Source organism: Chiloscyllium plagiosum, unplaced genomic scaffold, assembly GCF_037043375.1.
Source record: "Chiloscyllium plagiosum isolate Xiang-an unplaced genomic scaffold, Cpla_swu_hap1 HiC_scaffold_10, whole genome shotgun sequence".
Taxonomy (NCBI): domain Eukaryota; kingdom Metazoa; phylum Chordata; class Chondrichthyes; order Orectolobiformes; family Hemiscylliidae; genus Chiloscyllium; species Chiloscyllium plagiosum.
Window position 1 is genome coordinate 84,443,965 of NW_028270148.1, and position 24,839 is coordinate 84,468,803.

Here is a 24,839-nt window from a genome sequence, read left to right on the forward strand (position 1 = left end):
CCTCCCACATTCCAAAAATGTGCAGGTTAGGTGAATTGGCCATGCTAAATTGCCCGTAGTGTTAGGTGAAGGGGCAAATGTATGGAAGTGAGTCTGGGTTGCTCTTCGGAGGGTCGGTGTGGACTTGTTGGGCTGAAGGACCTGTTTCCACACTGTAAGTAATCTAATCTAATCAGTATCTCATCTTAGACATCTGCGCCTGGTACCCTGGAGTCTGCCATTATACCTTTATCCTTGAGAATATCCATGTTCCTGCTTCATTTCAAGGGCCAGGTGTCTTTACAAGGATGTTTACTGGTAGCCAAGGGCCATTGTAGAGCAGCTGTTAGACTTCTCGACAATGAGATTTCAATGATTGGATTTGTCTGGGGGCCTTGCTGTGTGCTCCAGACAAAATGTGTCGAACAATCCATGCATGCTGTGCTCCACATGTGATGGATGCTGTGCTGGGAGAGTGTCAGACGTCTTCCAAGAAGCAAGATGAGGACTGTCAACTGGAGGAACATTCACCATGGTAGAATGGTGCAGCATTGAACACAACAAGTAGACAGGACTTAATTGACACCCGGTTCTAATAGATCTGAATTGGGTGGAGTCATCTGTCATTGATTGCATATTTGTTGGTGCTCAAAAAGAAAACAACCTGTTTAGATCCAGAAGTAAATGCAGCATTTTGTTTGGCTTTCTTAACTTTTATTAATCAGCAGGAAAAGTGAATGTTTACAGCTATTTGAGAGCGTTTTAATATGTAACAGTCCCATATTGGGCAATGATTAATGTCATGCTACACTGGGCATTAGAGAAAGACTAGTGGCACTAAGTAGCCACAGCAGCTTCATTTTTGCAATTCCAACTGCAATGTCAATATGTCATACAAGTGATGATTTAAAGTGTCAATATATTTACAAATGTGAGATTCTATTTACGATGCAGTGTTACTTGTGCCAATTATTTGCCCTAGAACCTTCCATTTCTTTTATTTCCTTCCCATTTAATGGAGCATATGGTAGTAAGATTAGTATCATAGAGACATGGTGCGTACTTAATGAGGTGAGCAGCAGAGAGTTAACACTTGAGCTCACAGAGAGAAACCCTCCATGAAATTGATACTGCCGAATTTTGGGAAACTTCAGTCCCATTTCTCCAGCAATAAAATTTCACGGTTTTTTTGTCAGCTCTAATTTTCATTGTTTGTTGTTGACTCTACAAATTCTTTTTGATGAACATGCATACTTTGGTTAGTTGTTTTTCTGAAAATCAAAATATAGCTTGGAAACATAGTCTTGTCTTTATCAATTTTTCTTTGATTAATTTAAGGGGTCCACTTATCACATGTTCAAAAAGGATTTAATCCTGTACACTTAGTTGGAGCTTCCCTATAACAAACAGTAACAATGGAATTCCTTTATCCCAGTCATTAGGATATACCTAAGAATAAGGTCCAAACACTTTCAAGTTTGATGACATTTTTCCAATACTGTTTGAGGTTGTGAGTGATAAGTTGAAGGTATAAATTGTTTTATTATCAAAGTGTTCATTTCTTTTAATATTTGTGACATAAAATCTGAACTTTGATATGATTGTCTTTCTTTGGTTAATCTACAACTTGGAAACAATGAACTATTTTCTCCATTATCATAATTTTCTCCAAAGGCACTGCTTTAGGAATTCCTGTCAACACATTGATAATTGTTAAATGATACTGATTCCCACTCTAGTTTTAGATAGGGTCCTAAGAGAACCCTACTAAATTATTCTGTGAAAGATGCTATCAGAATTAGAAGTATTAGTTTAATTGATGGTTGGAGTTTTCTCACTGGCTGACAGGTATGATATACCTGGCAAACATTGACTACTTCCTTATGCAAACTTGGTCCATCAAAATGTTTTAGTATTTTAGTTTCTATTTTCTTAATTCACAAAATGATTAGCTATTGAAATTTTGTAAGCAACTTGTGATATTTCATGAAAGTACTTAAATGGAGCTACCACCTGTTGAACTGCTCCTCATTCCTCGTTGGCTGGTATTTCCTCATTCTTTCTCTTTCAAATATAACACTCATTTTTTGATTCTGCTTAAATTTCTGAGTAGGTCATTTGATAAAGTGCTTTCAGTTCAATAGTTATTACATTTCTATTGAAGAATATGGTGAAACATGTGAGTCTCATTCCCTTTTCGTTCATTCTTTTTATTAAAGTTTCAATAATTATGCCTGATAACTGAATTTCCAAATCATCTTTTTCACAGACCTCCTCCTGTTTATGCCCAGGTCTATGGGCCTGAGATCTAGTCACAAAACATATGGGAAACAATACAGGACATTCTCCCTTTTACATAAGTTTTTCTTTCATGTCCTATGGTTGTTCTACCACTTTTGAAAAATGGTTTTAAATGAGCATTTCCAAAGATAAAAATCAATTCTTTCAAAAGGGATTTGTTTCATTACATGAATTACAACTTCTCCACCTACTAAGACACATTTCAATCCGACTTTATTTGACTGGTTTGTAATGTGTATGTATACTGCAAATAAATATTTTCTCCTTCCCGTTAACCATTGTGGAAGACAAAGACATCAGCCAGCATCAGTGACTGACTTGTTCCAGTCTCGAGCTCTACTGATTGAAGATTAAGGAAAAAATTTCCCTTTGAAATAAAATATACAGAAACTCTTCTGATTCTTTTTACCATTGGTTGAGGAAGAATTTTCTTTCTTGTCCTGAGTCATCTTCCCTTAGTCGTCCCGAAGGAAACATTTCTTTGCAAACTTCAACTGCAGTTTTAATACCCATTTCCTTTCCCCCAGTGCCACTTTAAGGATTTTTAGGTGTTTCAACTACTGCTGTTATCTCCCATTTAAATTCCAACAATTAGTTTTGCTATGTCCAATTTTATTGTAGTGGAAGCATGTTATTTCCTTTATTACTTTGGACTGTTGTTTGTTCTATAAAGCTATTATCTCTTCCGTCCACAGATTTTTGGTTCTTCTAATTTCCTTGCACATTTCCATATGATCATCTCCTCATATTTTAATTGCTAGAAATATGACAGAAATCAGCTGGAACTGCTACTTCTCAGATCTTTGATACTTGATGGACATCTAAATAAGTCTTTTAAAACTTTGAAAAACATTTAATGGAATACTATATTGAATTCTTCTTCACCATGAATTCCCCCATACTCTCATTTTTTTTCACTAACTTTATTGATTAAAACCATTGGCCACATTTCTTTTTCTTTTGCAAAATGAGAATGCCTGATTATGTTTCTTTCTTAAAATCGTAAATTTCAGTTGATAAAGCCAAAAGATGGTACAAACATAGAAAATCATAATACATCTTACAAAAAGCTATAGTTTACCATATCGTCAATAAATTATTAAAGGATTCTCCAGTTCTCACTTTACCCATGACCACCTTTTGCTTCATATATTTCAGTTGTCCCAATCCAAATCTTGTATTCTTTTAACTTTAATTTCACATCCATTTCGCCATGAAAATCCAGTTACTGTAAGCCGACCTGGAGTTTCTTTAGCTACACTTACCATTACTATCTTTTATCTTTATGTGCCCCAACTCTGAATCTTTGTTCGCCTTCTTGGGCTTCTGCACCTTTATCTCTGTCAATGAACTATACAACAGCATCTATTTCAAGTCAATGGGATCCCATGATTAGTTAGCCTTGTTTTTTCTATCATGCATCCCATTTTTTGTTCAATTTGTCTGTTGTGCTTTATCTATTTTGAAACAGAACTCTGAAATATTCTTTTTTTTCTTTAGTTTTGTCCTTGTGCTCAACAGACCTTTCATCATATCTAACCTATTCCATGTTGCATTAGCTTCACTTTCTTGCTTGTTATTAGGTATATCACAGGCCATCTTGTCTTCATTCAAGATATATTAACCTGTAAGCCATCGCATCTGTTGTATAAGCACTAATTTTCACCTTTGTGTGTTGATTTCTATTGCAGGATGGATATTCATGTTCCTTAAATAGAACACTCAGCAGTAGGTATTTGCACAATGGTTAATTAAATGAGAGTTATTGACAATAATTTAACATATACTTAGCTTATAGAAGAAGAAACCTGCAGCATTTTGCTAAAGAAGCCACATTTTATCAGCATTGTGGCTGGCTGACATGATATTAGACTTTCCATGACTTATCACGATAATTATCTATCCCATGCCTACTCAGATCTTTTTTATAACTTCATAAACTGGTCAAACAGCTTCTAAAAGTCTAACAATGGTGCTGTTCTATCATCATAGAGTCATAGAGATGTACAGCACAGAAACAGATCCTTCGGTCCAACAGTCCAGATATCCTAACCTAATCTAGTCCCATTTACCAGCACTTAGCCCATATCCCACTAAACCCTTCCTATTCATATATCCATCCATCTGCCTTTTAAATGCTGTAATTGTACCAGCCTCCACCACTTCCTCTGGCAGCTTATTCCATACTTGTACCATCTTCTATGTGAAAAAACTGCTCCTTAAGTCCCTTTTATATCTCTCCCCTCTCACCCTAAACCAATACCCTCTAGTTCTGGACTCCCCCATCCCAGGGAAAAGAGCCTGTCTATTTATGCTATCCATGCCCCTCATGATTTTATAAACCTCTGTAAGGTCATCTCTCAGCCTCCAACACTCCAGGGAAAACAACCCCTGTCTATTCAGCTTCTCTCTATAGCTCAAATCCTCCAACCCTGGCTACATCCTTGTAAATCTTTTCTGACCCCTTTCAAGTTTTTCAACATCCTTCCAATAGTAAGGATATCAGAACTGCACACAATATTCCAAATGTGGCCTAACCAATGTCCTGTACACCTGCAACATGACCTCCCAACCTCTATACTCAATGCTCTGATCAATAAAGGAAAGCATACCAAACACCTTCTTCACTATTCTATCTACTTGCAAGGAACTACGAACCTGCACTCCAAGATCGCCTTGTTTAGCAACACTCCCCAGGACCTTAGCATTGAGTGTATAAGTACTGCTCTGATATGCTTTTCCAAAATGTAGCACCTCACATTTATCTAAATTAAACTCCATCTGTCACTCCTCAGCCCATTTGTCCATCTGATCAAGATCCCATTGTACTCTGATAACCTTCTTTGCTGTCCACTACACATCCAATTTTGGTGTCATCTGCAAATTTACTAAGTATACCTCCCATGTTCACATCCAAATATTTACTTAAATTTCTCTCAGTCATCTGAAAGAGACATAAAAAGAAATGTGCTTAAATCAAACTTGTCTTGTTATTTTGTAAAAGACCAATTAAGAGGATTGAACATAGACTACAGTTTTCACAAAGAAATTTGGATGTCTTGTAGCTTTCAGGAAAATTAACAAAACGACCTGAAAATAGGAAAATAGAAGTACGAGAAATCCATACCAGGTCTCCTGTCCATCAAAGGAGCAGAAGTGGAACTCCAACTGGATGGAAAACATCTTTTCAAGACAGATCAACGCCTGACCCTGCCTTGGTAAGTATGATCAGAAGCAATGAAGAGGTTATCAATGGAAATAATATCAGACAGTTTCAATTACATATGGGCAATTACACAGAAAATTTACTGCTTGTTATAGAGTCATACAGCATGGAAACAGACTCTTCGGTCCAACCATAATTCCAAATTAAAATAGTCCCACCTGCCTGTTCTTGGCCAAAATCTCTCCTTTGTGGAAACACAGAATATAGGTGTAGGAGTAAATTATTTGGTTCACCGAGCCTGCTTTGCTATTCAATTTGATAATGGATTTATGAAGAAGTGAACCTATTGTTTTCTTGGTGGCTGTAAGTGAGGCCAATGGTGTTTGTTCGAGGACTGGATGAGAATGAGAAAGTAACATAGGGAGAAAAATATTGGGATTTGGTGGATGAGTTAGGCAAAATATTCAACAGCTAAGACAGGATAAAGACAATTATCAATAGTATTTGGAGCAATGAATAATCATGGTGTGGCAAAAATTCAGTTAGGGAAAACTGATTAATGATGAGTAGGTTGTATTTTGTGTAAGAATAGTGGGTATTGTCATAATGAATTGTTGAAGGCTGTAATATTGAACAATGAAGGTAATGCCTGTTGAGAGGAGATCTCTGTAGTAGTTAATGCATATATTTTGCACATGTCACAGGCTTTGTTGCCATGGGTGTATATTTCAGTGTTAGCAAACATTCAACTACCTACAAATTATTATCCAGCATTAATCACTGGGGTTGGGAGACATAATAGTTACTCGATACCAGACTGATCTGATGAGTTCTTATTTAATTGCATGAGAGAGTCTTTTAAGAGAATGAAGAAGCTATATCCAGAAGGAACCAACATCAAGCCAAACTGTTTAGTGACCTGAAGATCAATCCATGTAATTATCATCTACATACTGTCAACTATTTGACTTGAGTCTTTACTAATTTTTTTATTGGAAAAATATACTTTATTCATAGAAAGAAATCTTTATGTACATGTACAGTTAATGAAGCTGTTCAGATCTATACTGTACTTACATTGAACAAATTAAGCTGTGACATTCATCATTCTCTGTATTGACAATCAACCTCTTGACATTTGACATGAGGTGTCGGCAGGGCCCAATTATTGAATAAACCCCGGTTATTCTTTGACAGACAGACCTTACACGGTGATCCTTCCCCACTGCGCTTTGGCAGCAGCTGCCCTAAGCTTTAGAGCATCCCCCAGCACGTAGTCCTGGACCTTGGAATGTACCAGTCTGCAACACTCAGTCAGGGTCAACTCCTTCAACTGGAACACCAGCAAGTTTTGGGCAGACTAAAGAGCACCTTTCACCAAGTTGATGGTCTTCCAGGCATGATTGATGTTTGTCTCGGTGTGCGTCCTGGGAAACAGACCATAAAGACAGAGTCCCGGGCCAAGGTGCTGCTCGGGACAAAACTCGACAAGCACTACTGCATTCCTCTCCAGACTTCCTTTCCTTAGGCACATTCCAGAAGGAGGTGTGTGACAGTCTCATCTCCTCCGTAGCTGCTTCGAGGGCAGTGTGCTGTGACACAGAGAGTCCAGGCATACATAAAGGATCTCACAAGTAGAGCCCTTTTCAATACTAGCCAAGTGGTGTCCTGGTGCTTGTCTGAAACTTCTAGTGATGAGGCATTCTGCCAAGTGACATTGACATTCTGCCCAGGGAACCACTCGACAGGATCCACCCTCTATTTTTCCTGAAGGGTCTTAAGGACACTATGTGCTGACGACTTCCTGATGGACTTGTGGTCAAAGATGTTTTACTTCACAAATTTCTCCACAAAGGACAGGTGATATGGCATAGTCCAACTACTGGGACGTTCCGTGGCAGTGAAGCCAGGCCCATCCTTCGCAATACCGGGGACAGGTAGAACCTCAGTACACCATGACACTTGGTGTTTGCATACCAAGGGTCTCAGCACAGCTTGATGCAGCCACACACAAAGGTGGCAGTCAGGGTGAGGATAGTGCTGGGTGTGTTTTCTCCCCCTTTGTCCAGATCTTTATACATGATGTCCCTTCAGACACGGTCCATCTTCAAACTCCAAATGAAATGAAAGATGACTTGGCCCCTGAAAGTGCTGGGAATTTGGTTCAGAGGGACTTGATTAAAGTGAGGCAGAAACTGGGCAGATGGGAGCACTGGTTGCTCTCCATTGCAGGTGAAAACCCGGTCATCAGGTATGTGGTTCTCTCAGTGTTGTTGTACGTGGTGCAGGTCTGGCCTAATCCCAGAATCTGCACCAATGCAGTCACCCAGGCCATCTTTCACTTCATTTGACTTGAGTCTTTACCAATTGGGTAGGTACTATTAATCTTGATTATGTCCATATTTCATGTTTTGGTGGTTCATTGACACTGGATTCTTTCACAATCTGCTGTTCAGCCATGGTGACTGAGCTGACTTCTTCCAGAATGCTCTTCAGTGAAGTCTTTATGCTGCCCTCTTTTGGATGCCCTGCCATCCTGTATTGGAGGCATCCAAGGAACAGGAGAATCGATGTTTCGGGCATAAGCCCTTCTTCAGCCCTTCCTGAAAAAGGGCTTATGCCCGAAACGTCGATTCTCCTGTTCCTTGGATGCTGCCTGACCTGCTGCGCTTTTCCAGCAACACATTTTCAGCTCTTATCTCCAGCATCTGCAGCCCTCACTTTCTCCACCCTGTATTGGATGCAACATTTAAGGAATTTCATAAAGGTGTCATACTCATTGTTAAAATGATTATTGAATTTGCTAGTTTGAACTTGCTTCAAATTTATCCCTTAATTTTGTCTAAGTATCTGCCTGTCTGTCTGTGCGTGTAAGGAGGTGATTTGATCAAAGAAGATTTGGTTTAAACCATAAGCATTAATTAGAATACCTTATTGTTTAACTTCGCTCTGCTGAAGTTACAGTATTAATCTAAATTATTCATTTCTGTTTAAGCTATACATTTGATGTTTGATATCTGTCATTCTTAAAGTGTGATTGGAAATAGTTGGGTAACTTTGAGGGTTATTGAATATTTTAATTTCACTGTATCGTGATGCACAGTGTTAGCAAGTCTGATTTGGTCTGGCTTGCCATTCCTTTGTCTAACACTGCACATGCTCAGATTGTGGCCTTCAGATAGAAACTTCAATAATAGATATTGAAAGACACAAAATACAGTTCACTGGATATACTTCACCATGGTATTAAGCAAGTTATTTTTCTTGCTATTTTGATTAATAGTTTATTTTGAACAATAGACATTTCAGCCGTTTAAGGTAAAAGTGGCATCCAACCTATTTCCAAAACCCTTGTGCCTGAACAACATAGAATCCATAGAATCCCTACACTGTGGAAGCAGGCCATTTAGCCCATTAAGTCCACACTAACCCTCCAAAGACCATCCCACCCAACCCAACTCTCCCGCCCCTCATCCCCACAATCCTTGTAACCCTGCATTTCCCATAGCTAATCCACCTAGCCTGCACATCCTTGAACACTATGGATAATTTAACATGGCTAATCCACAAGTCTCTGGACTGTGGGAAGAAACCAGAACATCTGGAGGAAACCCACGCAGATACGGGAAGAACATGCAAACTCCACAATGAGGCAAGTGCTGTGAGGCAGCAATACTAACCACTGAGCCACTGTGCAAATACTTGATTATTTGCATAATTAGGCACTTTCTTTGCAGGTGTTTTCTAAATAGGGATGTTGGAACTTAAAATGGAAAGGTCATATATGCCAATATGGAGTCAGTAATACTATAGTATAGGTCTGGAAAGAAAATAACATAAGAAAATGTATACATTGTAGCTAATTTCCAACACAGATTGAAGATTCAGAAGAATAGCCTTAAAAAGTGAACTTTCAGCAGCTTGGGAGCACATTCGCCAGCCTGCTTAATTACAGACCTGTCTTTTTCTCCCCTCTTGAAAGCTGTTGACCCTAGCTCCCTGACCTAGGGACCATTTTAAAGGATTTTAAAAATCACAGCATGTCCTAATCCTGACCAGGCAAGTTCATTTCCTGCTGGCTTTGACAAGATGTAACTGATGTCACTATGGAGTACAGTATTAATACTGCCTTGAGTCCAGACTGAGAATCAGGCATAAGGAAATCCTGCTTTATGGACTTATTATCCTCCCTAATGTCAGTGGTCTTATAGAGTTAACTAAATCCTCTGTCCCATAAGACCATTTTGGATGCTTACACTCAAGGTTGGAAATTCAGGTATTCAGGTCCTATTTGAGATAGCAGCTGCTCCTACAGTATCTGATTGATATTTACAGGAGGAGTCCAACAGAAAAGTAAACTAATTGTGGAGCCATTATATAGATAAGTGAAAAATGGGCAAGTCGCAGTGATGCTGACATTCAGGTATTTTAATGTGAAGTGATAGGAAACAAGTTAATTCTCACATTTGAGTGCACATTCCAAGTCCTGATTTTGATTAAGGAGGAAGTACTAAGTGGCGGTAAGGCACATGCTTATAGAAATGTAAAGAAAATCTGTGAATGAATCTGGCCATTTCGACCTAACAGCAAGCTTCAGAACAGTCACCATAATTTCCTGAGAAATTTTTAGCTGCGTACAGTTGTGTACTGTGGAGAAAGGATGAAAATATTAATGCAAAAAGTGCAGAGGGTAGACTGAGAAATTGAAGGTGACTGCAATCTCGGAAGTCTTTACCACATAACAAGACTTTCTCTTTAAATCACATAATGCTGATCTGTTTCAGAATATTCAGCAATGCACTCCAAATCATCAAAGGGGACGAGAGAGGAAGTCACCTGCACCAAGTGTAAATCTAAGTGTGTTTCAAAGAGTAAATTCTACCAGCTGCACGAGGGGTAAGATGTTTGCTTTAATTTCAAGCATAATGAGCTTAATTGCAATATAGTTATGTTTTAGAAAAGTTTTGTGTGAATTATTAGATGATTGAGTTACAGATAAACACAAACATGATTGCAATTGCTTCATAGTCCCTTTGTCATTTTTTTTGTGAAATGTGGTCTGACTTAACATCTCTTACTTTAGTTGCTTTGTGAACAACTGAATTCTGCAAATCTCTGCATCTCCCAAAATATAAAGTAAATTAAAGATTAGATTCCAACATATTTTAGATTAGACTCCCTACAGTGTGGAAACAGGCCCTTCAGCCCAACAAGTCCACACTGACCCTCCGAAGAGTAACCCTCCGATCCCCCTACATTTACCCCTGACTAATCTACCTAACACTATGGACAATTTAGCATGGCCAATACACCTGACCTGCACATCTTTGGACTCTGGGAGGAAACCAGAGGAAACCCACATAGACACTGGGAGAACGTGCAAACTCCACACAGACAGTTGCCCGAGGTGGGAATTGAACCTGGGTCCCTGGCGCTGTGAGGCAGCAGTGCTAACCGCTGAGTCACCATGCCACCTTTAATTAAATATTTGAACACCTAATTAATCTGATACATCTGACCTACTGCTGTCTCGATGTGGCATTTTTTACATGATTAAAATAATGGAAGTTTTGAAAATACTAAATCTCACCATAAGCACATCATTTACCATTTTTGCAGGGCTGGAAATAGTAATTTGTGGAAATTTGGTTTATGAGGAACAGTTGAGGCCTCTGGGTCCATACTCTATGGAGTTTAGAAGGGTGAGGGGGATCTCATGGAAAAATGTGGAATACTGAGAGACCTAGATACAGTGGACGTGGAGAAGATGTTTCCACTAGTAGGGGAGTCTAAGACCCAAGGCCACAGCCTCAAACTGAAGAGACGACCCTTTAGAACTGATATGAAGAGGAATTTCTTCAGCCAAAAGATGGTGAAGCTGTGGAACTCATTATCACAGAAGGTGATGGAGGCCAAGTCATTGAGTATATTTAAGACAGAGAAAGATAGTTTCTTGATTAGTAAGAGAATCAAGAATTATAGGGAGAGCACAGGAGAATGGAGCTGAGAACATATCAGCTGATTGAATGGAGGAGCAGACGTGATGAGTCAAATGGCCTAATTCTGCTCCTGTATCCTATGCTCTTATGGTCTTATGAAAGCACTGACCGTGTAAATCATCAGCTGCTCAATTCCTCAAGTGAGTATTCCTCACTTTTAATTAATTAAATGCCTACAAGCTGATGTTTGAGACTGTACCAGGTAAGAGCAGGTAGAACCTAATATATTTGTTTCAATACCAGGGTACCCTTTTGAAGATAAAAGGTACCTTTTGTTCTGATTCTGGGACAGCTTTGGGGAAGTTAAGCTGTTCTTTGGTGGAGGTAAGCTGCCTTTCGGTAGAGGCAAGATAGCTATTGGTACAGATAAAGTACCCTTTGGGAGAGGTAAAGTACCCATTGCAATTATTAAACATAGGCATTTGTGTAAAATGTGCATAAACTTATTATGACTGTCATGTATCAAAGAACCCTAAAAAAACTACAAAGTTGCCATATGAATGTCCAAGTACACTACTTTAAAACAAAAACAGTGCTAGGTATTTCAGTGTATCAATTGAAGTAAACCATTATAGTATTTGTCCTGCTTAAAAGATTTGCCAAGCTATCATTTTTGGAATACGATATCTGTCAAGTGAGGGTTTAGATAGACAGCTCCACTTATAAATAGAATAGAAATATTTTTATTCTCACATGGGACATGGGCATCACTGGCTGCCCTTCAGTTATCGTTGCCCCCAGTTATCCTTGAGAAGGTTGTGGTTAGCTGCCTTCTTGAACTGTGGCAGTCCATACACTGTAGGTAGACCGATAGTGCCATTAGGGAGGGATTCTAGGATTTTGACCCAATGTCAGTAAAGAAACAGTGATGTATTTTCAAGTCAGGATAGTGAGTGGCTTGAAGGAGAGCTTGCAGATCGTGGTGTTCTGATGTATCTGTTGCCCTCGTCCTTCAGTGGAAGTGGTTGTGGTTTTGGAAGGTGCTGTCTATATATTTCTTACAGGTAGCACACATTGCTGCTACTGAGTGTAGGTGGTGGAAGGAGTCAAAGCTTGTAGATGTGGTACCAATCAAGTGGGCTACTTTGTCCAGGATGGTGTCAAGCTTCATGAGTGCTGTTGGAGCATTCATCCAGGCAAGTGGGGAGTATTTCATCACACTGACCTATACCTGTAGCTTCTGGGCAGGTTTGGAGAGTTAGGAGGTGAGAGCTACTTGCTGCGGTATTCATAGCCTCTGATCTGCTCTTGTAACCACTGTATTTATATGGTGAATCTACTTGTGTTTCTGGTCAGTGTTAACCCCCAAGATGTTGATGGGATTCAGTGATGGTAATTCACATCCAAATCATTTAAATGAATGACGAAAAACAGTGGACCCAACACCGATCCTTGTGGCACACCACTGGTCATCAGCTTCCAGTCTGAAAAGCAACCTTCTACCACCACCCTCTGTCTCCTACCTTCGACCCAATTTTGTATCCACTTGGCTAGCTCCCCTGCATCCTCTGGACAATTTTCATAAAAGATTTGTTGAAGAAATTTCAATATATTGTATCAGTGCAAGTGTTTTTTTAAATAGTGATATCATCAATAGACAAATACACTTGATGCCAAAATAGTTTGGAAGGCAAATGGCGAGGATAATACAAAGAAGTCTGTTCAGGAATATAGTTAGATTAAGCAAATGGGCATAAAATTGACAGATCCATCAGTCTACTCTCGATCACCAGTAAAGTGATAGAAGGTGTCACCAACAATGCTATCAAGCAACACTTGCTTAGGAGCAACCTGCTTACTGACACCCAGTTTGGTTTCCACCAGGGTCACTCAAATCCTGACCTCATTACAACCTTGGTTCAAACTTGGACAGATGAAATATAATGTGAAGTTGTGCACTTTGACAGGAAGAACAGAGTTGCTGAAAAGTTGCTGAATGTTACTTAAGTGGGGAAAGACTGCATGAAAGCTACAATGCAGTGTGAATTTGAAGTCCATGCACATAAATCACAAAAAAACAAGCATGCAGGTTCAAGTATTAGGGAAGGCAATAGAACTTTTGTCTTTATTTCAAAGGGAATGAAGTATAAAAATAGGGAAGTCAACCTTAATTCTGAAGGTTATTGATGCACTGTCAGGCAGTGATAGTTGCTTAGTGGACCTGTCCCCTTGACCATCCCATGTACAGGACTTTACCCTGTGGTATTTGGAAGAAGGTTTTAATCACAGGTTCTTAGAATGTTAGAGTTTGATTGAGCAGGACTGAGCTAGTGAGGATTGGCTATGCATCCACTCTAATTTTCTAATTAGTTTCCAATTTTAGGAGTTGTTCTAGATTAATTTCAATATTCCAGTTCCTTATGACTTTCCAAACTACATGAATATTTGTTTCCTTTAATACTGAATCTGCCATTTGAACACATGATCACAGTATGTATACCATGTCCAAAACATCATCAGGAGATGGCTCTTTAATTGAAGTTACAGTCTCCTTTCTATTTCAAATCAATTGTCCCAATGCTGAATCTACTAATGGGACTTGAGAAGTTCAGTGCTTCCTGCTTGATGCTGCTTTGAATTTTGACTTTATGGCAGAAGTAACCCTATATTCTTATCAAATGCCTCCTTTTCCCAGATTTGCAAATCAACTGTTTGTTTCAAAGTTGAGTTGACTGGCAAGATTATAAAGGTCCTAGAAATTCTTCTTTAAGGTTTAAGAAAGGGTGTTGGATACGTCAGCCACTGGCACAATCCCTGGTCTTATTGGCAATAAGAATGAATCATTAGAAAACCAAGATTTTTTACACTAAATCAAAATATTATTGAAGGTAGAAATCTGGAATAAATACAGAAAATTCCAGGTTTTTCAGCATTTGTGGAGAAACAAATAGAATTAATGGTTCAGGTCAGTAACCTATCATCAGACTTGAAAAAGGCCTTATTTTATATCCTTTCTTTTTACTTCACCCATTTATGACACTGCAAAAAATTTAAGGGAGAAGTTGGCTTATTCAATTCAACATGCTACCACTTTTAGTACATCAGCACTTTCAGGTCATTGTATCAATCCATATCTTTTAAATTTACTTAGCCACTATCCACATATTAAATTCTTGATTCGTGCATGAAAATTATATTGTAAGATGTCAATAAATGATCTTTTCTCATTTCATGAGAAACATGTTAATAATCTCCTCCAATTATTTTAGGTGTTCAGTCTTCCAATTCAGGTAGTTCAGAAGATAATTCCTGCATGCATTTACAAACAACAGAGCGTGTTTCCAGGTCCCAAAATAATACTCCTAAACGACAGGTAACTGAAAATATCAAAGAATTAAAGATGCACTGTACATAAGTAGTTTTATAGGATTTAAAATGTAAGAATTAAAATATTTATTAAAAATAACATTTGTTCTGTTCGTATTATTGTGTTGCTGCATACAATGTTTATTCTGAATTTGAGGAAAACCATCAATTTGGTTTCTCTTAAGAGTAAGCTTTTCTAAATTTAAACAATGGACGGTCATTAAGTATATCTGTGTTTTGATGATACGAAAAGTATGAAAAATGGTCAGTGGGGGTTAGTGTTGGTACCTCATGTAAAAATCACCAGTTCACAAACTACAAACTCACTTGGCAAATCCGTGTGGATGCTGACGGTTGTCATTGGCCTAATGGGAAGTGCAGAGTGAAAGACACAGTGGTTTGTAAACCAACAACATTGAAGGAATTGCAGTACAGTTCCAAGTCAGAGCATTGTATGACTTGGAGGGGTGATGCAATTTGCAAAGAAACGGATAACTTTTAATAAGAATTTTGAACTTGCACTTATTAGTTGGAAGGATAACACAATGAGATTTCATGTTAAGACTTTTCCACTACCAAACAGACTAAAAGCACAATTGACTATGTTTGTGTTTTTGTAGACTATTTATATTTTAACTTACAGAACAGAACTTTCCCCTTTGACTTTTAATGCAGTCAAAAAATCTCTTTACAGGTATGTGTTACATTATTCTTTAATTAGACATCAAATTCTCCTGAAACCCATTGTGATGATGCTATGACTTTAAGAGTTGTATTTTGTCCTTTTTTTCAGGAAGACAGGTTAAGCAGTCTGTTCCCAGCCACTAAAGTAAACAGCTTGTGAGGCCTTGGTTTTTTTTAATTAAAGTTGGAACAATAGAAGCAGCATAAAGGAGTGGGGTCAAGCTCCCACAGAACCAGGATTTTAGTTTAATGTTTAGTCATTGCTGGGGTCTTGAGCTGGATGTGGAAGCTGTTATTCCTCTCGCTGTGATAACTAAATGCTGGAGTTCTTCCTGTTGCTAGAATTGAAGTGAGACCATTTATTTTACTGAATTTGCCTTTGCCAAGGCTGTATTTATGGGATAAAATCAACGAGGTAAAAATTTATGGGATGTTACTATATTGGAACAGTTGGTGTTTAACAGTTAAATAATCTATTATTTTATTAAGCTTTCCAATAGAGTTAAATTATGCCAATTCCTCTTTCTTTAGATTGTATTTTAACTATAGTATATGAATAAAGTGCACTTTGCTTCAAGCCTGGTAGTTTAACAAATCAAATTGCATATGGAACACAATGTCTTACACTTGCCTTTAAAATTAAGAAAAAGTCAGGGTCTAGGCTATCATCTTAATATATTTTAAGAGGCTTTAGTCTGATCCATAACAGATTGAGGGCTTTTGTCAGGATGTAAATCTAATTCCAGTTTGGGTTTCGGATTATTGAACTCAAAGACAGTGAGTGGTGACTTTTTGGTGTCCTCTTTTTGGAAAATAAATTTGCTTGCTTTAAATAGCATGGACCTTGTATACTAATGGCTCTTTCAGTCATGAAGAGTTTTCTGGAATAAGAATAAGTCACCGGGAATTTTACAAGAAGTGATCAAGGCAACACATTTGGAATTGGCAGATTAATTGGAGTTGAGATTACCTTTGACTGTATGAAAAAGAGAGGTAAACACAGCAATAGCTCAACATCTACAATTGCCGGAAATACCATCGGAATTTATGGAAATACCTAAAATTCAATTGCAAATGTAGCAGGCTGACTATGAAAAGGAAAAGAAACAATTTGACATGCAATTAAAAACAAAAGAAAAGGTGGAAGAGAAAGGTTTTGAATGTCAGAGATTGTAATTGAAAACTCAAAGACAACTTAAAATAGTGGAGGTAGAGGTAAAAGTGGGAGTAATGCTGAGGACAGTGATGGAAAGCAATCCCATCGTAGCCAGGCCTTGGCGGGGATCTGTTTAAATGTCCAAGCATTGCCCAAGTTTGACAAGAAGGACACAGAAGCCTTTTTCATTTCATTTCATTTGATAAAGTAGCTAAACAAATGAAATGGCCAGTAACCATGTGGATATTGTAGATCCAAACAAAGTTGGTACATTGAGCAAGTGATGTATCACTATCAGAGAAGGTGACTGGAGAGTATGATAAGGTGAAAAAAAATCTTAAGTGCAGATCAATTAGCGCCAGAGGTCTCCGGGTAACGTTTTAGGAATCTAAAGGAGGGAACCTGGTCAGGCGTACATAAAGGTTGAAAGGATCAAACAGAGCAACTTTGATAGGTGAATAAAAGCATTGAAAATAGATCAAACATATTACATTCTCAGAAAGATGATTATTTTGGAGGAATTCAAACATTCACTTCCTGAACTGGTGAGAACGCAGGTGGAAGAACAGAGAGTTAAGATTGTAAGATTAACAGCGGAAATGGTAAATTATTATGAATTGGTTCAGAAATCAAAGTTTGGCTTCTGACATCAATTTCAGTTTGTGAGGGATAGAAACTGGGGAAATAAGAAATCAATAGGTGGTCAGAGAAAAGGAGCTCCCATTAAAGATAAGAAAGATACTTTACCACAGGGTAAAAAGAAAACGCAAGAGGAGGAAAGAAAAGTTAAAAAGTTCAGTTATTTCCATTGTAATAAAATTGTTATTCCAATTCTTCTTTGTAATGGTGACTGTATATCCTCTTGAAAATGGTGGATGGGAACAAATTCTGCCCCATTGGCAGTTTTCACAGTGTAAGATGTACACAGCGACCCCACACCCTGTGCTCCTAACTTGGCTGACTAGTCATCTCATAAGGTCCTGCAAATTTTGGATAGTCAGGCCATCCTCTCCGTAACTTGTGTATTGGTGGAATCATGAATGATAGTCTGGATTCATGAACTTTCTGAAGTTAAAAATGTCTAACCTATGCTCCTTTCTGCCACACCCATTAAGGCTATTAAATAGCCATTGTAAAACATGAATTTACCCAAGATAAATGCCAAATCACTCTCTACATCTGATAGCGTTCTTGTGAAGATAGATCGATGATGGCCATGTCGGGCCACCCAGTTTTACACTGAAGGGAGGGCATTTACAAAATTCCACACAGCACTAAAATGGTAACAGAATTGTAGAGGAGATGCTTTCTGTCCAAACTCTGAACTTCATGTCACCACTCCACATCCTCCACTCCATCTCACACTGGTAGCTAGTACTGGCTCTTTAAAGGTTGTAATGTCATGGACCTGTTCCAATCAGTTCCTGCTATTACCTATTAGTGAATTCCATCAAATGGAGACTTAGTACTCGAGTATTGATTAGATGCAATTTTTTTTGGACCTACATTCACTCACTTCTACTGCAGATGTGAAAAGTGGTAACTGGGAATATAAGGATGTCTCAAGATGGAAGACTAAGGGTGCCTATGTTCTCCGATCTGGCAGCAGAGGCCCTGTTAGAGAAGATAGGGAGGGAAAGAGTTTTTTTTCTCATGAGACTATGATTTAAAAATATGTATAAGCAGGCCTATTTTTCTGAGTCAAAAACAGAAATTGCTGGAAATTCTCAGCAGGTCTGATATCATCTGTGGAGAGAAATCAGAGTTAACATTTCGGGTTCAATTGCCATCAAGACAAAGACTGGTACTGCAGATCATGAACCGTTGATGGCCCATCCTAGAGGATAAGTGGAAAGGTTTTAAAACATCTTCATGTCAGATGGGTGTAACTTCTAATTCTAATGTATAGAGGATTTCCTTCAAGAAGATTGTTTCTATAACAGATTATATCAAAATAGTTAGCATTTCAGAACCATTAGGAACTACCTGGGTTATTGATTGCCTGACTGACATTAATCTTGGAAATGCTTCCAGAAGTTTTTTGCCATGTCCAATTACCTATTTATAGCAGCCATCTTTATTGGCCTGTTTTAATGTCATATATAAGGAATTCACTTTTATTAATTTGTGACAGGGTAATGTTTAAGTCATGATGTAGGTGATAGTAGTGATGTAGTTATCGAGAAGCATTTTTATGAGATCCAGTAATTTAGATGCCTCTGTGCTCTCCTTGTCTTTTTTCTGGAGGTAGAAAAAAACTCTTTCCCTCTCTATCTTCTCTAACAGGGCCTCTGCTGCCAGATCAGAGAACATAGGCACCCTTAATCTTCTACCTTGAGACATCCTTATATTCCCAGTTACCACAGTTCACATCTGCAGCAGAAGTGAGTGAATGTAGGTCCAAGAAAATTGCATCTAATCAATACTCGAGTGCTAAGTCTCCATTTGATGGAATTCACTAATGATAACACCATTGAATGCCATGAGGCATTGGTTGGATTGTCTCTCATAGGAAACAGTTCTTAACCAGCATTTATGTGCTGTAAATGTTACTTGTTGCTTTTCAGTCCAAACCTGGATATTGTTCAGGCAGTTTGTATGGTATCTAATAAAAAATTATCTGATCTAGATGGCCATTGTCCTGCAAAATGGCTTTAATGCATCCTATTTCAGCAACAAGCTTGCTTGGTGAACAAACAACTCAGGCCCTACTTCACCGTTGAGGTTGTTGATAAGACTGATCTTATAGTGAGCAGAACTGTAGAAATCCTATAACATATAATGACCAATGAAGGTGTGTTTGTGGTAGAAAGTAGTAGAGAACATTTGACCAATTTCTCAACTAAGATATCCTGATTACTCCATTTCAAAGGTGAATTAATTGCAATGTATTAAGATTTGTAAGGAAATTTGTATATTTAACTGCGGATTCAAATATAGCGAACACATAATCAACATCTCAGAAATACACACGGTAGAGGATTAAGTGGCACTGCATGTGTTTGTCATGGAACGCAGCAAAGATATTTACAAGAGTTTGGTCCAGTTGGGATCCCATCATCCCAATACCATCTATTTGAACACATATGGTGTCATTAAAACTGAATTCAGTTGTTCAAGTTGTTGCGTTTGTAAGTTCAGTGAATATTGATTCTCACAATAGTGATGGTTTTAGATTACCATGACCGAGTCCTGCAGTGCAATTGTCTATGACATCCCTTGAGTGATATATTGGTGACTAGGTTAGCAATGTGAAGTAAGTACATGGATGCTGATTACCATCAATATGTAAGACATGTATGGTCTTTGCAAATTTGGAAGAACTTTTCACTATGAATGTGGAGCTGCAAAAATCTGATTGTAACAATTCACCCAAACATTTGGCCAGTTCATGTTGCGCAGAACTAGTTATAAGTTAGCTAGAGCATTGAGGAGCATTACTTTTGTGTGTTTCAGGCAGCGCATACGTACAAGGACCAATGAGTTGGTCAATGAACAATGAGTTTCAGTCGTCATTAGCTGGTGGACTCTTCATGGTATTGTCTTTTTCAATCAGATATGCTGACCAACCATTGGCTACTCACCTGTCACACAGTATAAATGTTATTTTCCCTTTAATTCAATATCAATATTATTCTGTCAAGCTAAGTCATTGGGTAACTGCCTCAACTTGGGATACTTTAAATAAGAATCTTTACAAAGTGGCCACATGTTTGTTAAATTTTCTTCCCGATTGAATTTGAAGCTGTCAAAGGTTGGATTTTTATACAGTACTTACTTCAATTATATTTTTAGTTTTATTTTTTAGACATGGGCTTTTGTTAATCAATTAGCGCTCTGAGCAGAAAAGTTGTTCATGGAGATTAGTGTCCATTCCATCTATTAAGCTTGCTATGTGCATAGTTGACACATGAAATCTATGCAAAGCTTTGCATTAGAAGCATTAATTCATAACTTCTATCAGATATTCTCAGCTTGCTAAAAGCCTATTCCCTGTTTCCACCTTCGCTTCACTCATATTACCCATCTACAAAGTTACCTAGGATACTTCTCTATTTTTTGACAGAATCTAAACACAGAAACTTTTTAACTCATTTTTTATTTTAGCCTAAGTTCCAATTTTTCTCTCTTTTAGTTTAATTTTTTCACTTCATTCTCCTGGTTTTTCTCAGTTTAAATCCAAGCTTCTGAATAAGCTGTAATATGTCCTCATAAGAGAAGAAAACAGAAAACAATAAATTATTTTAAATTCAACATGCTCTGAATCACAAAGCAATTAATATTCTGTTTTTAAGTCATCCTCTCTTTTTTATGTCTACGTCTGGCTGTTGAATTTCTTGTCTTTTTATAAAATTCAAATTTATTTGTCTTAAAAACAGCCACAGTCATATTTTTGCTGATGTGGTAGGAGATCAACTTGGGGAATTTCCCAATATGACAGACCCACTTCAATTTAAAGGTTGTGTAATGCATCCTTATTTGGGGGCAGGGGAGAGTTGGAACTACAGTAGGTGGCACACAAGCGCACATGTCAAGTTGGCTGTCTAGAATATTGTCTGACAATTAGATGCTCTAGCTCTCACACATTTTCACCTTTCCCACCTACTCTCTATAATCACTTTAATTCACCTCATACATTTTCATCTTTTCCTACTCGCTGTCCATCTAAATACCCCCTAGCCATCCAATGCTACATTCAAGCCCTGTGGCCTCAACATATACTTCATGATGGCGGCATGGTTAGCACTGCTGCCTCATAGCACCAGGGACCAGGTTCAATTCCAGCCTTGGGCGATTGTCTGTGTGGAGTTTGCACATTCTCCTCGTGTCTACATGGATTTCCTCCGGGTGCTCAAGTTTCCTCCCACAATCCAAAGATGTACAGGTTAGGTGAATTAACCAAGCTAAAATTGCCTATAGTGTTCAGGGATGTGTGGGTTATGTGCATTAGTCAGATGTAAATGTAGGGTAATGGTTCTGGCTGGGTTACTCTTCAGAGGGATTGTGCAGATTTGTTGGGCTGAATGGCCTGTTTCCACACTGTAGGGATTCTATGAATTCTATGTCTCCTTCTATTTACCCTCCTCCCCTCCCTAATCTCCTCTCCCATTGTTGTATTAATTGTACTTCCATGCCTATTTACCAGATATCTGTTATGACACAGCAGCAAACCCTTCTGCTAATTAAACCAAACACATAGAAATTGTAATTGTTTTTTTATAGATATTTTTATTAGAAATTTAACATTTTTACAAGTTTACAAAAATAAATAAAACTCTCAAGTACAAACATTGATATACAATTAAATATTAAATATATAATGACCAAAATTTAACAAAAGAAAAATACCGAGAAAGAAAAAAAACAAAACTCAACTAACTACTAATCTAACCTACAACTAACAAGAGTGTATATTTAAGTCTCTTACATTATTCAAATAAGAGAAAGAGAAAAAAAAAAACAAAAAAAAACAACGGATAACATAGAAATTGGGTAGTGAGATACATGCTTGGAATGTGTTAACATCAAATGTAACAAAACCCGTATTTGTGCAGGATTCCTCTCCCAAGGGGCCCCGGACCAGCCAGGTTCGTAATCTCAATTAAATAAAAGCCCTTGTTAGGATAGCCTAAATATCTGTATTCATATAATTCAAGAAGGGCTGCCATATTTTGTAAAATAATTCGTCTTTCGGTGCACCATATTTGTAAGGAAGTCAAGGGGAATACATTCCATAATTAATCTGTGCCAATTTGAAAGTCCAGGGGGACCCTCAGCCACCCAGTTTACCAAAATATTTTTCCTTGCACAGAAAGAGAGAATAGAAAATAGTCTCTTCCCGTGCATATCCAGGGAGGGAAAGTTCGAAAAGCCCAAAAGGAGAGATATAGGGTCCACTTTAATTTCCGTTCCTAAAATTTCTGTCAGGGTACTTGCTACTTTAGTCCAGTATCTACGGATCTTATGACAGGTCCATAGGCAATGTTCAAGAGTGCCCACCTCTATTTTACATTTGGGACAGATTGGAGATACTCCTGCCTTAAATTTTGCCAATTGATCCGGTGCTATATGGGCCCTATGAAATATCTTCAGCCGGATAGCCTGAGTTCTGTTACAGATGGTAATTTTCTGGCGTTTTCCCAAATGTCATTCCACGTTTCTATAGAGATTTCTAGTCCCAAATCCTGATCCCATGTTTTAAGCAGATTGTCCATATCTCCCGATACTTCATCATGTTAGTAAATGATAAATAGTACTGATGGAGGATACTCCCATTGGTCGTAGTACTCTACATTCTCTATCTGATTTATAAAGACTGTCTAATAACGTAGTCTTCTTCTGTATATAATCTCGAATTGGAAGTATCGATAGAGGTCTCCATTAGGTAATCCGAATTTCTGATGCAGCTGTTCAAAAGACATCAGGACCCCATCTTTAAATAGGTCCCCTAGACATGAGATACCCCTGGATCTCCAGAGTTTAAAAGTGGCGTCTGTAAACCCCGGTTGGAATCCCCATGCTCCCACTATCGGCGCATAGGGGGATGTTTTATGTGAGTTGCCCTCATTTTGCTGCATTATATTCCAAGCTTTAATTGTGTTTAGTATTATAGGGTTTTTACAGTGATCCGTAATGATTTTCCTCTTGTCCAAAAATAAAAGGTTAACAAGTGGGCATTTTACTTGAGAAGCCTCGATGTCCAGCCAGATTGATTGTGTATCAGACAAGACCCAATCAGCTATTTAATAGGGAACTTAACTGATATTTCCTAAAATCTGGGAAGTCCAATCCTCCCCTTGCCTGTGGCAGCTGTAGCTTCTTCAGCTTAATGAGGGGCCATCCATGATTCCAGATAAAGGAACCCAGCCAGCCATATAATTTATGTAGTGCCAGCCTCAGCAGCATCACTGGAAGCATTCTCATAGGGTATAGGAGACGGGGCAGGACATTCATTTTAATTAGTGCTATTCTACCCAGCCAGGAAATTGGAAGGTCTCCCCATCGCTGGAGGTCCTGCCTTATCCTCTCCAGTAAATGCACAAAGTTAGCCTTGTATAACTGACCAAATACTGGGGTAATAAAAATGCCTAAATATAAGAAACCCTCCAGGGACCAATGAAAGGGAAAATGGGATCTGTCCACTAAGTGGGGTATCATAGCAAGGCCACCCATTGGCATAGCCTCCGATTTTACCTCGTAATTGTTTGAAGTATGAGTGATAGAAAACTACCCAAATTCTACTATTTAACAAAAAATATCAATATATTCCTTAACTCTAAAAGTGAACATTAAACAACAATTATTTACAACTCTATGCCTCCTTTTTCTTCAAGGTTTGTTATCTACATCCTACTCTATAACAATATCCTGATCCAATAAAAGCCCCTATTAAATTTACAGAAACCTAATGTTCAAAACTAGACAGCAGCTGTCATCTCCAGTGTCAGTCTTCCTCTGTAGATCTTCCTGGATCGTCTTTGGTCTTCTGCTGCAAAGATGTTTCATATGGAAAAGGTACCTTTGACAGAGAGTGTGGTGAATAGCAGTCTTTCAATGGCAGTTGGTGCTCTTCATTAATTTGATGTTGTCAAAACAGTAAAATTCAAATTTGATTGGGTTTTAGTTTCTTGGGGCATAATTTAAACTGATTGGTTAAATTCAAACTGCTGTGAAAATAACTTGAGGTATCTAGGTTACAGCCAAGTGTTACATCTTTCAATTTTCCAGCACACTGTGTGACTGCTAGTCGGTCACATGACAGGTGCTTGCCAGCTTTCAACTTTCACTCTCTCTTAAAGGTACAGTGCACACCTTCAACTACATTACATATCCATTATGAACTGATCCAATGAGTCCTATAATAACAATAGCAAGTGTTTGAAAGAGCACCCATTCAAAGATCTATCTGAAGGAGAAACTGCTTTTCTTACACCCTAAAAACAATGATAATAATATTGGATCATTACAGATATCAGTAACGCAGCTCATTACTTCTCTACATTGCATATAATGGGCTAATGGACATGGAGGTTATAAAGGAAACTGATAGGACTTACTGGATCTCACAAGAATGAGTTTGAAAAGTAAATTCAAAAGAAAAATGTCACATATCACATTGTAGCTTTAACTACAACTAAGAGACTGGAGGTAAACACTGATGTGAGTGAAGAAGAAAAAATAGAGTAGATGAGAGGTATGAAGAGTTTTTGTCTAAAGGGAAGATAACACCCTTTTTCTTCAAATTAAG

At 38.1% G+C, this 24,839-nt stretch overlaps 1 protein-coding gene across 1 annotated transcript in view; it reads left to right on the forward strand.

Annotated features, from left to right (window-relative positions):
• LOC122552959 (uncharacterized) overlaps window positions 1-24,839 on the forward strand; it is a 207,083-nt gene that overhangs the window by 138,584 nt on the left and 43,660 nt on the right. The window contains exons 12-14 of the mRNA XM_043696273.2: window positions 5,346-5,498; window positions 10,231-10,342; window positions 14,655-14,758. Of these exons, the coding sequence (XP_043552208.2) occupies window positions 5,346-5,498; window positions 10,231-10,342; window positions 14,655-14,758 (369 nt within the window). The remainder of the gene's footprint in view (window positions 1-5,345; window positions 5,499-10,230; window positions 10,343-14,654; window positions 14,759-24,839) is intronic.